We start from the raw sequence: 14,427 nt of genomic DNA on the forward strand, positions 1-14,427 counted from the left end.
GGTTGCTGCACCGCGGATCCCTCTGTCGGCTGTTCTGGTTCATCGGCTGCCTCATTGTGTTCGCTGTTGGCCTCTTGGGGTTTGTGGAAGAACACCCGCAGCCTCATTCACCTGATGAATTCCTCTGTGTCCGCTGCAAGACCGATGGGGTCCATTTTGGTGGTGGGACAGAAATTGAGCCCTCAATTTTGCAACAGACATCTACAGACGCTGAAAGATGCCCTCATAAGAACAGGTTGTGGCGCTCGACTCATCGATCGACAGTTCCGATGTGCCACAGCAAATATAAAATCAATTCACTTTTAGTTCTAAAAATAGAAAATGCTGGAGAAATTCAGCAGGTTTTGGATTCAAATGCAGTAGCCTCTACAAGGCTAAATGCAGATTGGGTGATCTTCAATCAGTCTACAAGCATAACCCTGATCTTCCTGTTGCTTCCCATTTAACTCACCTTTATGCTTCCATGCCCAAATTTCCAGCCTTGGCCTGCTGTAATGTTCCAGTGAAGTCCAACACAAACTGGAGGGGCGCTTTACAGCCTCCTGGACAACATTGAGTTCAACAACTTCAAACTGTGAACGTTTCCTCCATCTTGTCCCCCTTTTTAATCCCATTTTTTTTACCCCATCCCATGTGTCATTTATTCTTAATTTTTCTTTCACTGAGCACTGACTTTTGTTCTGCTTTCAACATTCTGCTATCTTACCTTTGCACCACTATCAGCACTGTCTTTAGTCCTTAACACTATCAACCCTTCCTTTGTCTTCTGCCCAAATTTGTTTTGTCCAATCTCTCCTTACTCCCACCAACCACTGACCTTCGACCTTGCTCTATCTGCTCCTCCCACTCAGTCACAGTATAAAATCCATCACATTTCTCCCTCTATTCTCACTCTGAAGAATCCACACAGACTCAAAACGTTAAGTTTGGACCGGAGTTTCCAACCTCGCCCACAGCCGGAATTCTCCCATCCTGCTGCAGTGAATGGAGATTTGGCCAACCGCCAGATTCTCCACTCTCACTGGCAGCGGGGCGTGAACGGCCAGAGAATTCCAGCCTTGCTTTCTCCCTCCAAAGATACTGATGATGTGGAGATGCTGGCGTTGGACTGGGGTGGGCACAGTACGAAGTCTCACAACACCAGGTTAAAGTCCAACAGGTTTATTTGATAGCACGAGCTGATGAAGGGGCAGTGCTCTGAAAGCTCGTGCTACCAAATAAACCTGTTGGACTTTAACCTGGTCCAAAGATACTGCTACACCTGCTGAGGTTTTCCAGCATTTTCTGGTTTTTTTTCAGATTTCCAGAATCTACAGTATTTTGCTTTTACTTTTAGTCCTGGTCTCTTACATGCAACAAATGCACCATTCATCGTATTTGACTGCCTGGTTACTGATTTCTAGCTGTGTGACTGGATACTTATGTGTTGCAACCAGAGCAGTTTCCAAGTGGATATGTGTTTGCTTGTCATAATAAGCTTAACCAACTGCACATTCAATGTAATTGTACAATTTAAATATCATTTAGGTCAAATGCACAATCTGTTTTGATCTTCTGCAAAGATAAGTATTTACTTAACAGAAAACAAGACCAAAATTATATTGTGTGAAGTACACTTATTAACAATAAAAACTTAAGAGACAAGATAAGTCTGCTTTTAATTTGTTAAATTATCTTTGTGAGCAGACTTGATTTAGGAGGATTCACAGCAGAAGTATCAGAAACTGGAGTATACTGAACAAACACTAAATAACTGTACAAAAGTAGCACACATTCTGGACAGATAATCTTCTCAATGACAGCCATGCTAATTTGGGCAACCCCAATTCCGGAGGCTGACCACAATCTTTAAAGATCAACAGAAAGCCACAAAAAAAGCTACAAAGGAAAGTAAGATAGAGTGTGGAGATTAGGAATGTGAGTAAACTAGCTGAGAATATAAAAACAAACAGCAAAACTTTCCACAAATATATAAAATGAAAAAGAATGGCTAAGGTAAACATTGGTCCTTTCGAGAATGGTAAGTATGGTAACTAAAGTGGATTTGACAGATTGGCTTCACCATTGTTTGACCTACTCAGATGCATTCTGTACTCGAAATCGAATATACACAGACCACTCAGTGCATCACCGGATCAGTCAAGGAAATAAGGACGAAAATCCAATTTTCCAATTTTATTGAGATTTTATCAGAGATCACAAAATCTCAAATTCCAAGGTCTTGGTACAACGTGAACTGTCGACAAGTAGCAGTGATTTGTAGAATTAGGAAATCAGCTCTTTTGATATTCAGTTGATCAGGTGCAATGCATTTTGCAAAAATAAATGGAATTCTACTTCCTTCACAGACAATTGCTTCCTCCAAAAATAATCAAACACTGAAATGTAAAATTATATGTTGCTACACAAGAGCATTTAAAAAGGTTGAGTTATATTACACTGCCTTGCAATTTACTTGTCTTGGTCAATGCTATGTCACAACAGCCCAATTTCCAGATAAAAGGTGTTGGGTGTAACACTGCTCTTGGGCAGGCAGTGTAACACAGACCAGAAGCAAACCGGCAACTTATTTTACATGCTCCACAATTTTCTTTCTGCTTCTCATGCTAACGCTGAAGATTCATTATATCTCCTTTGATTGCAACAAACAGAAAGGCACGGTTCAGTTAATTCTAGCATTCAAAGCTTTTCTTTGAAAATGCAGCAATGAATTGCTGCATTTGGTCATTTTCTAAGTGGCCGGCCCATTTAAAGTTTGCCAAGATTGAAATTATTTTTGTCGGGGAACATCACACATATGAAAATAAAGCTCTGTGTTGTTCTTAATTCCGTTTTTTGTTTAAATGTACTAAAGTAAATTTTAAATGCCATTTGCTAGCAAGCTACACAGAGCCTTCCCACATTAAAGCCCAAAAAGATAAAGGACATACCACCCCCCCCCGCCCCCCCCCCCCCCCCCCCCCCCACCGGGACACAGAGACACAAAATTACACTTTAGGTCAGTTGCCATCAATTATATAAATTTGCTCAAAGCTAGAAATATTTTCAGTGTAAATTGGTGCATAGTTATAAATCAAGGCATTTTTTTCTTCAGTTTCGTTACAAAATTGATGCCAATTCTTCCGAGCTGAAAAATAGGAAAGTAATAGTTTTTAAGAATTTCATTACTGATATTTGAAATCTTTGATTATGAAATGAACAAGAAAACAAACCATAGAAAATGAGTTAATACAGGAAATTGCTTCATTTATGTGGTAAAGAGTTCAACTGCCAGGAAGCTCTAACTATAAAGTTCAAAGCCAATAAAATCTGAGTTTACAAGTCCACTGCTCGTAGATACTAGCTAGCAAGCTACATGGAGCCTTCCCACATTAAAGTCCAAAAAGAAAAAGGATATATTATCATTTGCAGGAACTTTTACACTGGGGCCACACATCACAAAATCAGCTGGGTATTACTAATGGTATTCTATTTGTCCTTTCAAAGGGACACAAAATGTGGTCAGCACTTCTGTAATTTTCTGACATGCACTTCCCCAAATGAAAATTTATTTTTGCTGAGAATAGCAGGCAAAAACCTGGAAGTATAAACAGCTTTGCTACTGACAAGCGGATGTAATGATTTAATTCTGATGGATATGAACTTAATTTTCAGAAGAATTACATTGTTGGGCTAGATGATAAATAAAAGTCTTTATTTGGATAATGTCATTGAAAAGTTCATGCCCTGGGAGACATAAGTATAGCAGCAACTTTCAATGAGCTATTGGAGAAAAGAATGATTTTGGGAGTGTGGGTAATGGAGCTGTGAGAGTCAGGTCATAAAAGCAAACATGCGAACAATTTAATTGTCCATTCGCTGTTTCTAACAAATGGCCATGGTTGTACATTGGTTTAAATAGGATAGATTGATGGGGGGAGTAAGAAAGAAATCTTAACAGGTTTTTAATGTGTAGATACTCTGGTCTTAGCGCTACTTGCCATTTTCTGAGGGCAAACATTGATAGATGAAACATTGATTTAACAACTCATTAAAGCTAGTTTCTATAACTGCAGTAAGGTGCCAGTATAAGCAGTAAGCACAAGCATTCCTCTTGTGTAGTTTCAACTCTGAAAATTGTCACAAGGAAGACTCTAACACCTAAAATTGATGCAAATCATTTTGCTAATGACAATCGACATAAAACTAAAATTCTTTGCGTTGTACAACACAGGTTAATTATTTTACTTCATTGTCCATACCTTCATTAACGAAGAATTCTGCCATATAGGACGTAACTTTCACAGCATTGGGGGTATGTGCGATGTACTTCTTTCTGCTCCACTCAAAGCTGTTTTTCTCAGGGTGCCACTGAACTGCATAAATAGGGTAATTGAGTGCTGCAATAAAGAAAACAACCATCATTTCCTTAATTCTACCTTTAACTCATCAATGAACAAATCTGATTATTAAAGCTCTCCAAGTTTCTGATAACCTACTTAAAAGTTAATTGTAATATTTTCCAGGAACAAATGTTCCAATACATGCAGGTCCTCTAACTACAGTTTGATATTTCATCTGTAAGTATATTCCTAAAGTGACACATGCTGTCGATCAATGCATGTAGACAGCTGATTGTCTCTCCCATACTGCAGCATGTATATGAGCTCCACAGAAAAGTAACAGAATAGCCTATGCAAACTTTATTGAAACAAATCTCTAGTTGGGCATTGATTTGCAGAAGAACTGTAATGTAAACATATAGTGGACCAAAGGGACCTTGAGATGCATGTCTAAAGATCGCTGAAGGCAGCAGAAGAAGTAGATAAGGTGGTTAAGAAGGCATATGAGATATTTGGCTTTATTATCTGAGGCATAGAATATAAGAGTAGGGAGGTTATGATGGAGCTGTACAAAATGCTCGTTAGGCCACAGCTAGATTACTGTGTGCAGTTCTGATCGCCACATTATAGGAAGGACGTGATTGCACTAGAAAGGGTGCAGAGGAGATTCACCGAGGTGTTGCCTGGACTGGAGTGTTTCAGCTATGAAAAAAGGCTGGATAGGCTGGGGTTGCTTTCCTTAGAGCAGAGAAGGCTGAGGGGGGAACATCATCAAGGTGCACAAAATTCTGAGGGTTATAGATAGGGTAGATAGGAGGAAACTTTTCCCCTTAGTAGAGGGATCAAAAACCAGGGGGCATAGATTTATGGTAAGGAGCAGGAGATTTAGAGGTATTTTGAGGAAAGACCTTTTCACCCAGAGGGTGGTGGCAATCTGGAACTCACTGCCTGAAAGAGTGGTAAGAGGCGGGAACCCTTGCAACATTTAAGAAGCGTTTAGCTGAGCACTTGAAATGCCATAGCATACAAAGAAGTGCTAGAAAATGGGATGTGGGGCAGAGACTTGATAAGCCAAAGGGCCTCTTTCTGCACTGTAAAACTCGATGACTCTATGGGATGTGGGTGTCTCTGGCAAGCATTTTCTACCCATCCCTACCTGCCTTGAACTGAGTGGCTCCCAACACAGTTTCAAAGGGCAGTTAAGAGTTAACCATATTGCTGTTGATCTGGAGTCATATGTAGGCCAGACCAGGGAAGGATGGCAGATTTCCTTCCCTAAAGGAGCGAACCAGATTAACGACAATCAATAATAGTTTCATGGCCACCATTACTGAGACTAGCTTTCAATTTCAGATCACTAATTGAATTTAAATTCCACCAAATGATGTGGTGGGATTCGAACCTTTGTTCCGAGAACATTAGCTGGAACCTCTGGATTACTAATCCAGTGACATTACCACCACACCACCATCTTCCCACCCACAAATTGTTCTGCAGAAGGTACCTATACTCTGTCAGGAAGTAGGGATGGGTAGCATTAAAGAATCATCCATGTTTAAGCAAAACCAGAAGATATATAAAAATATATTAAAAGTCACAAATAAACAAAGCACTAATTAAAATGGGATAACATCTAAACTAATTAAAATAACACTGAAGACACAATTAAAATACATTTCGTTAAAAAGAAAAAACTAATGTAGTAGCAGTAAACATTCTTAATCTGGCATTTACAGGTAGGCCTGAAGACAGTATACTGCACATGTATGTGTACATGTACATATAGTCGTTTAACAAACCTCTGCTGCATCGGGTGGGATGACATATCTCTATGTGGATATACCGGGATTTTCCGAACTTCCTTAAAGGTGTACAATTTTTCTATACAGCAAATAACTATTATGTACACTCACTGGCATCAACCCATATCACCTATTGCAGGCTTACATGGGGAGTTTGAAGGAAGGAACTGTTTGTCTGAGAATTCAGGAAGAGAGTGCAGACTGCTTGGTTTAGTACAGTTCCATTTTGGGCAGTCAGTCCATTGTTGCTGCACAAATACTCAAGTGTCAACAGCAGAAAGGTGTAGAGCTTTGGAAAATAAATCAGTTGAGATGGACATTCAAGAAACAATGCTCAAAGAACTAAAATATCTCTCCAAGAAATTCAAAATGTGTTTGATAATCTAACGTAATGCTGGGGATGTCAAATCAGAAGCAAGCTACTGAACAGCTTTAATTCTCCATTGATTTCAATTTAGAACTGGAGCTCTTCCATGACAACCCTTGCGTTCTGAGGTTAGACATTGGAAGACTGCACTGTACTGAAGTAAGAAACCCTGTAAAAGTGGCAAGCACATTTAGGGCCATTCTAGGCCAATTGAGGCAGTTTAGAAACTTAATGTGCAGTTACAGAAGAATTGCTCAGCTTGAGAAACCTCACCTCTCTTAATCTCCATTTGTTTCTCTGTACATTTGAACTAAGAATATCATTTCGCATTGTCACAGACCAGGAGCCACAGTATGATGACTAGGAAATCTTCACAAGTAATAAGAGCATAGCACAACACGTTGTGCCTCACTTTTACTGAATAGCTACTATTATTTGCAAGTACCTTCCATTGTGGATATAAATTCAATACCCTGGCTGTCCATATTAGTCGACAAGATTTTGTAGAAGTTTCTTAGTTCTGTATTGTTTGTAAAATTCTGGAATTAAATCACAAAAAGATTCTAATGTAATTCAATATATAATTTTCTATATTATACAGCAGATCATGAAAATGTGGCTTCATAAAATCATAGAATCCTTACAGTGCAGAAGGAGGACATTCGGCCCATCGGGTCTGCACTGACTCTCTGACAGAGTATCTTGCCCCGGCCCACTCCCGCTAATCCCCCTAACCTACACATCTTTGGACACTAATGGACAATTTAGCATGGTCAATCCACCCAACTTGCATATCTTTGGTCTGTGGGAGGAAATCGGAGCACCCAGAGGAAACCATGCAATGTAAGTAGGCCTAACATATATATAGTAGCTATACTACATCTGAAAATATCTGAATACTGAAATGTAATCAGCCCAAGGTCTTCGGATACAGGATACTCGACCTGCATCGACAATTATATTTACTGATTTTCACATCATGCTTGATGAGGCAAATCAATTCTGGCAACTTTTATGGCGCTTTGTACAGATATCGGGAAGAAGTGTTCACACTAAGAGTTGTAGATTTCTACTGACTAAGAAAACTTGCCTTAAAGGCATTTCAACATTGCTGACAATTTGACAAGAATCACTGCCATAGTTGCGAATGGCATTGAATATTAGACAAGTGGACTCTGCACTTTCTCATCTATCAATTATATTATTTCTAATTCAACAAGGAGAAATTCAGTTTTGAAGTATGTGTTTTCACCTCTCGCCTCAAAATCAGATTAGCTAAAAACAAAATTCAACATAAGTGATGAAAAGCTACTTTTAATAACAAAAATACCCACTCAAGTTTGTAATTGATCAATGTTAAAAGATTAACATTAAGATAAAAATAAGCTACAAATACAAAAAATAATCAATTGGACAAAGGACAATGACTATTCTGGTCAGAAATAACAACTCTGTTAGAAAGAAAGAAAAAGATGATCCTAAAGTTCACAGCAGAATAAACTGTGGAGCATTTTGCACAGTGAACTATATCAGTGGTTAGAGGACAACTGCACCATCTGTCACTTTATTCAGGAGGCCAATGCTGAGCCTACAGATCAGGTAAATACATATGTTTGGTTTCCTAGCACCACTTTGTTTTGTAAAGATGATTGTTGTTGAAAGGTCATTTCTCTTCCATATTTAAAAATGTAACCAATTAATGTTTCTTCAAAACATCGGCAATGATTTACTGAAGAGATTTATTGCAAGTTAAATGTTAACAGAAATATCACATGAGCATTAGGGAAAAAAGCGACATTCTCAGTACATGTTTTTAGAAGGAACAATCAAAGGATCCCATAATAATAGTTTATAAAATGAATAGAATCTGTAGAAATGAGATAACAGAGGCAAAGTTATATTAAATTTGCTTTATTATTATGACTCTTCACTCAACATCATTCTGCGCACCTAACTTTTTTTTTAACCAAAGAAGTATAGAGAAATAGAGAGTTGGAAAGATAAACTTTGCTTTTCTAAAGTAAATATGTGGTATATGAAAGGTCTTAATGAAAACTTTTTGCTCTAATGTGATATTATAACTATCAGGCCAATTTTTGTACACAATTTGAGCAAATTTGGACTTTCCATCAAAATGAACTGTTGAGTGTTATTTGGATGTTAAGTGGCCTGAATGGTGCTGACAGACTTTTTCTTTGCTGTATTTTCTAAGTGATCCAAACCAATTTAAAACTGGCGTAAATTATACCCAAGAAATAGAGGTATGTCTGTGGTTATTATAGCCAATCACTGCAGTCCCAGGACTTGGCTGCAAGCATTCCTCCTGACCCAACCACCTGAATCCATTTCTTCAGTGATCTTCCTTATATCAAAGTCAGGTGTGGGGCTGCTAGCTGATAACTCCAGTGTTCAGCTCTGCTCACAGCACTGCTAATATTCAACTAGATATTTTTAAATACAAAAAGAACTCAAATCTGCACATCCATTGATCACCGTCACACTCTTTCTGGCTTCTGAAGTGAACAGAAACCACAATATCAACCCCCAAGAGCCTAACGAGAATGGAACATGTTGAGTGGTTAGGCTTGGGGCAGAGAAATTCCCTCTCCGTTTGCATCAACTTTGTTTTCAGGAGGTATAATGTACACATCGCAGACAGTCAATGACCTCATAGATATTCAAAAGTCAGGGTTCGTTCATTCATTTTCATCAAAGCCTTAGTGGGGCCATTGGCATTTAACATCACAGCTGCCGACGCTTAGAGGCAATTTTAGTCACCTATTCGATTCGTAGGCTTTACACATTGAAAAGAGAAAGTCTACATTTACAGGAGGTCTTTGCAGAGGTCGGGTACCCTTTTGGAGAGCTTTAAATATTTTGAGAATGCCACAGAATTCCCACAAATTTAATCACAGGCCTGTGGTGGAAACCAAGGGGTGGTGGAGGGTAGGACAGTGGAAGATATTTTTGCCCCCTGCGATTCAGACACCCAAGTAGTGTGTCAAGGCAAAAAAACTGTAAATTAAGGATGGGACCTTCGCACATTCCCACCATAGAGGAACACAAGGATGACTCCCCATGAGGGAGAGGATTAAGCAGGAGTTAGAGGCAGTGCAGTGCACACCAGGCCGAAGAAGGAGGGTGACAACCAGATCTTGGCCGGAATTCTCCGGCTGTTCACGCCAGCGGCATTCTCTGATCCTGCTGCAATGAATGGAGATTTGGCTGAGCACCAAATTCTCCTCCTTGAATTCCGGTCCTTATCCTGGGGCAAGGATCTACCGGCTGCAGTTATCACACCTCACAACCAACACAGAAGGCGGTTTATGGTAACCTGGGTATTGGCTATGGTCCAACAAGATCTGAACACCGTCTGCAGATCCACATGCCTTGTCAGTGGCTCTCAATGTCATCATGGCTCTGACTTTTTATGCAGTTGACTCTTTCCAAGGCTCAGCAGGCGACCAGAATTAGCAGGCTTCCCGCAGGTATGGAGAGCTATCTACTGCACTCACGTCGCAATAGGGCCCCAACGCCTTTGTGAACCAAGAAACCTTCCATTCCCTGAAGGTGCAGATGATGTGTGATCTTACCAAGGCTTTCCTGCATGTTTGTGAACGGTACCCTACAAGCTGCCACAATTCAATTATCTGAGCAATTTCTAAGTACCTCTGCTTTTTCAGACACCGACACAAGTCCATGGTTGCCTTCTGGGGGTCCCTTAAATAGGTGGTTGATCACCCTCTTTAAACCGCTGCAATGATGAATCATTTCTTCTAGTGTCAGGCGAGTATTACAGTTAGTGCTCACCTGACTCTTGATTGATGTCTCCACCAAGCAAGTGCAGCACCTACATATCACTTCCTGCCACACAACAGGATCTCCTGAGCAGCTCGCCTTCTAACCCTAACCAAGTTGCCTAACCAAGCTGGGCCTACCTCTTTTGCCTCTCTACTACTTCCAGGGTGGACCCAGCTTCAGTCAGACCCTTCCCCAGAACGAAACCCATATATTTGGGAAGTTCCTCCTGAGTCGGGTTTGCAGAGTCTGGAACTTTTCAGGCGTTGCACTCCCGACTTGAGAGCAAAATGTCAGCCTACCTTTGACTAGGCCCGCCATTGTCTCTAGCTCTTCCTTTGTTTTGGCTATGAGTGTGGCTATCTGAAGTTCCACATGCTACAACCTTCTATAATGCAGCCACATCTCTCTGCTAACTCTTCCTGCACCATCCTCATTATCTTCTCTCCCAAGGCATTACAGCACGAGTGACAGAAGATGTCCCCTTCTGACATCCTCTTCAAACTGGAGAAATCAGGAAGCGGTGATATAATTTTTATCCAAATGTAAATGGTTATCCTCGGAAGAATGAGCCGAGTGTGGCTCCAAGCAATTCAGGGAAAGCTGCTGTGAAATTCGTCCAGATGTGAACAATATTTTAATGTTTCCTTGTCTCTTCTACCCGCTCTTGCCTCCCCGACTGTGATTGCCTCCTCATTTCCATTTAGCCGACTGCCAAAGACGGTTCCCTCAGTTCCCCAGAGATGGTCTCCTGCCTCCTGAAAATCCCAGTCCCTACAGCAGCTTCCTGTTCCCCGATGTTCACCCCGTGCCACTAAAGCACTTGACCACCTCTCACCACCACCCCTCCCCTGAACTACCCCTCCCCCACTTCTGTTGACAGTTAAAAACCAAACTGCAACTAAATCCCAATCACTTGTGTAACCACTGCAACATGTCATGTTCTTCTTTTTCTCTCCATGTTTTAAAAAAGAACTTTCGCCATTTCACCGTTAAAACTTTTGAAATTTGTTATTTAGCATACTTCAAACAAGTCTGAAAAAAGATTTTGTTTGAATGCTTCTCTCAGTTTATATGATTCGGTTAGCTTAGACGCTGCAGATGCATTGTGAGAATCTATAAACACTTCACCTGATTAGGTTGCAGCTAACAGATCACCACTCAGAAGGAATATCAAATCCAAGCCCCAAGTTGGTGAACCTGAGCCTTTTAAAAAAAAAATTATGGTATTTAAAACACATCTACAGATAAATTGAATTATGTTATTCAGATACTGGCCAGGATTTACCGTGCACTGCCATGTGGTGCACGGCAGCAGGAGGCGGTCCAGCATTGGCCGGCAGTGGGATCTTCTGGTCCCTCCATAGTCAATGGGATTTCCCATCAAATGCACCCCTCGCTACTGGGAAACCTGCAACGAGGGTGCGTTGTCAGCAGTACCAGAAGATCCCACCGATGGAAAGGTCCGGCCACTCTATTTTTAAAAATGTATTTTCTCCATACTCTTAATTTGGAATTCTGAAATTTCAGTCATTGAGAAAAAAATGCAGATGAAAATTTTGCTTTACCAACAAATAACCTACAAGCAATTTCTTACATGGGAAATGAAGTATATTGACATAAGCTGCAACAAAATATAGTGTGTGGACAGGAAGTGCATATGTAAAAATGATTAATAATACATATTTACATATCCAGCCTGTTGAAATGTTTCACACTAACCCTTTAGTATAAGATCTCCATGGCTAAAAACGCAAATCACCATACCTTCACAGAGAGACTCCAGCGGTGGGAGTTTAGAGTTAAGGGTTCTACAGCCAATGCCTTCATTAGATCCACAGGAAAGTCCTTAAACATCCGACTGTCCTTTGCATCTGAACAATATGAAGTGCCATTTATAAGATCTATTTCTTCATTTATCAAATAAGCTTATTTCAGATTATCAGAATTTCACATATTACATCCTTAAGCTTGCATTCTAACCAAAATCACGCAATGACATTTTTAGCGTTCAGTTAAGTTTGCTAATACATACATTTGTGGTAGCATGCCCCTTTAAAGGGAAAGATCGTGGAGGGTCATGTGACTTGTTCAGCTAATTGGACTGGAATGAGAGAAATCTGGAACTGAGCGCAGGCTTTCATTGCCAGTTAGGAGTCTGGAGTCTTGGTAGTCTTTAGCACAGTAGCCTTTATATCATTCTCTGCACATAGTTACTTACCTTAATAAACCATATTACAACATTACTTCTTGATGTTCTGTATGAATAATGCTTAGTGCCACAGCTACTCAATTTTCCTTTTACTCAGTTGCTATCTCAATTCTGTTATACGTGCCTACATTTCATAAGCTTTCTTTTAAATTAAGTGCCTAACGTAATTCCGTTTCTTCAAATGGATTATATCTACAATACTTCTGATAATAATCTAACTTACTGGTGGTGAAGAAGCTTATTCTACTTGTTACAATTTCAGTAGAGACCAGTAACTTTTTTTTGAAAAGGGAGCAACTTGAAATCCTAGTAATTCACTAAAAGAATAAAACCACAAGCTTCCCTGGTCTAAAACAGAAGAATATTTACGATAAAAAGTCAAACAAAGCAAACATTAAATGCTATCTTATATAAGTTGCTATATCCTAATATCCAGAATCAACAACTGTTAAACACGAATTAACCAGAGAAATTGTGCTCAGTTATAAACTATAAATTACACATTAACTTAAAGATCTTATCAATGGTTCAGCAGTCCACACAGCATATATGTCATCATTATAAAATACGAACAATAAAATGCTAGAAAAACCCAGCAGGTCAAGCAGCATCCCATTCCATTTGCTTTTATATACAAATATATATCTTCAATCTCAGTCACAAAGTCCTACAAAATTCTGCCTTCCTCACGAAGAATTCTAGTTGCTCTCCTAATGCATAGCTTGATCTGCAGTCGACAGCAGCACACAACCTGAAATCCATGAGCACACTCTTCACCAAAAATGGCACAGGTCTCCAGACTTCCTCAACTCGGCATAGATGCTCCAACGCTACCTTCAAGTAATAGAAAATGCTGCAGCAACTTATTCGCAGCTCTGGATCTGGAGTCTGTCTTCTTTACCTTGCCTATACTGCACCACAGTTCACATCAACTGCTACCTCCTGCTTTGGATGGCTTTGCATCCCTTTCTATAGCCTCAAAGAGTTTCAGTTTGCCAGAGGTTTTGGTTTCCAAATCACAGCTTCAGTTTTTGTATCCTTAGAATCAGTTTCCTTTTCCCCTCCGAGTTTCTGTTTTCATTTAAGGTCTACCTCAAAAAGTACAAATTTTAAAAGCATAGATTCCATCACACCCTTGGGAAAAATAAAGCAGCACTGGACTGGAGGTTTCTTTATAATAGTTTTAAATGCAGCAAGCTCTAATTATCATACAAATTTTAACAAGTAGTTTATTACACACCATACTGGTAACCTCCTCATATTTCACAATTGCACATCATATTTACAAAATTATTACGGTTTAACCAAAGCAGAAGTAAATGTCACAACTAGGGTTAGCAGGATTTAAACATCACAGAACTGTCATACCTCAGAACCTGCCTTCTCTCCTAAACCCTTTCTTTAAACTCCGAACAGAACTTCAGCAATTACAGTTTTTCCCAGTAATGCTCGGAGTTTCTGTTGCAGGACTGCAATACCAACCTCCAGAGAAACAATTGAAGATGTTTCTTTGGTGGAATTTTTCCAAAACACCAGTGGATTATGATCAATGTGAATTAATGTCTCTCTTTATTGATTATTTGAAATATAAACTGCAAATTGTTGAAGAGTCAAGATGAGACATAATATTTCCGTCTCAATTGTGGAGTATTTTTCTTGATATGTCTTAGGTTTTCTTGAGTAAAAAGCTGACCGGACACTCTGTACCAGTATCCTTCTGTTGAAACAACACTGCTCCTATGCCTACATCACTAGCATCAATAGTGATTTTGAATGATTCATTGAAATTCAAAGCAACCAACATTTATTAATATGCTCTTCAACCTCACAAAGGTACTCTTACAAGACCCTGTCCAATTAAATTTTATGTTTTCCTTCAATAAGTTTGTTAATGGAGCTACTACCACACTAAAATTCAGGACAATC

The 14,427-nt window shown here is 39.6% G+C and overlaps 1 protein-coding gene across 1 annotated transcript in view; it reads right to left on the bottom strand.

The window, feature by feature from the left end:
• Positions 1-2,162: 2,162 nt before the first annotated feature.
• Positions 2,163-14,427, bottom strand: part of LOC144495778 (gamma-glutamyl hydrolase-like) — a 34,232-nt gene continuing 21,967 nt past the window's right edge. Inside the window, exons 6-9 of the mRNA XM_078216253.1 lie at positions 12,057-12,163; positions 6,937-7,030; positions 4,242-4,379; positions 2,163-3,127 (exon numbers count right to left, since the gene is read on the bottom strand). Coding sequence (XP_078072379.1) covers positions 3,000-3,127; positions 4,242-4,379; positions 6,937-7,030; positions 12,057-12,163 — 467 coding nt within the window. The 3' untranslated portion in view covers positions 2,163-2,999. The remainder of the gene's footprint in view (positions 3,128-4,241; positions 4,380-6,936; positions 7,031-12,056; positions 12,164-14,427) is intronic.

The sequence above is a fragment of the Mustelus asterias genome, chromosome 7, assembly GCF_964213995.1.
Source record: "Mustelus asterias chromosome 7, sMusAst1.hap1.1, whole genome shotgun sequence".
Taxonomy (NCBI): domain Eukaryota; kingdom Metazoa; phylum Chordata; class Chondrichthyes; order Carcharhiniformes; family Triakidae; genus Mustelus; species Mustelus asterias.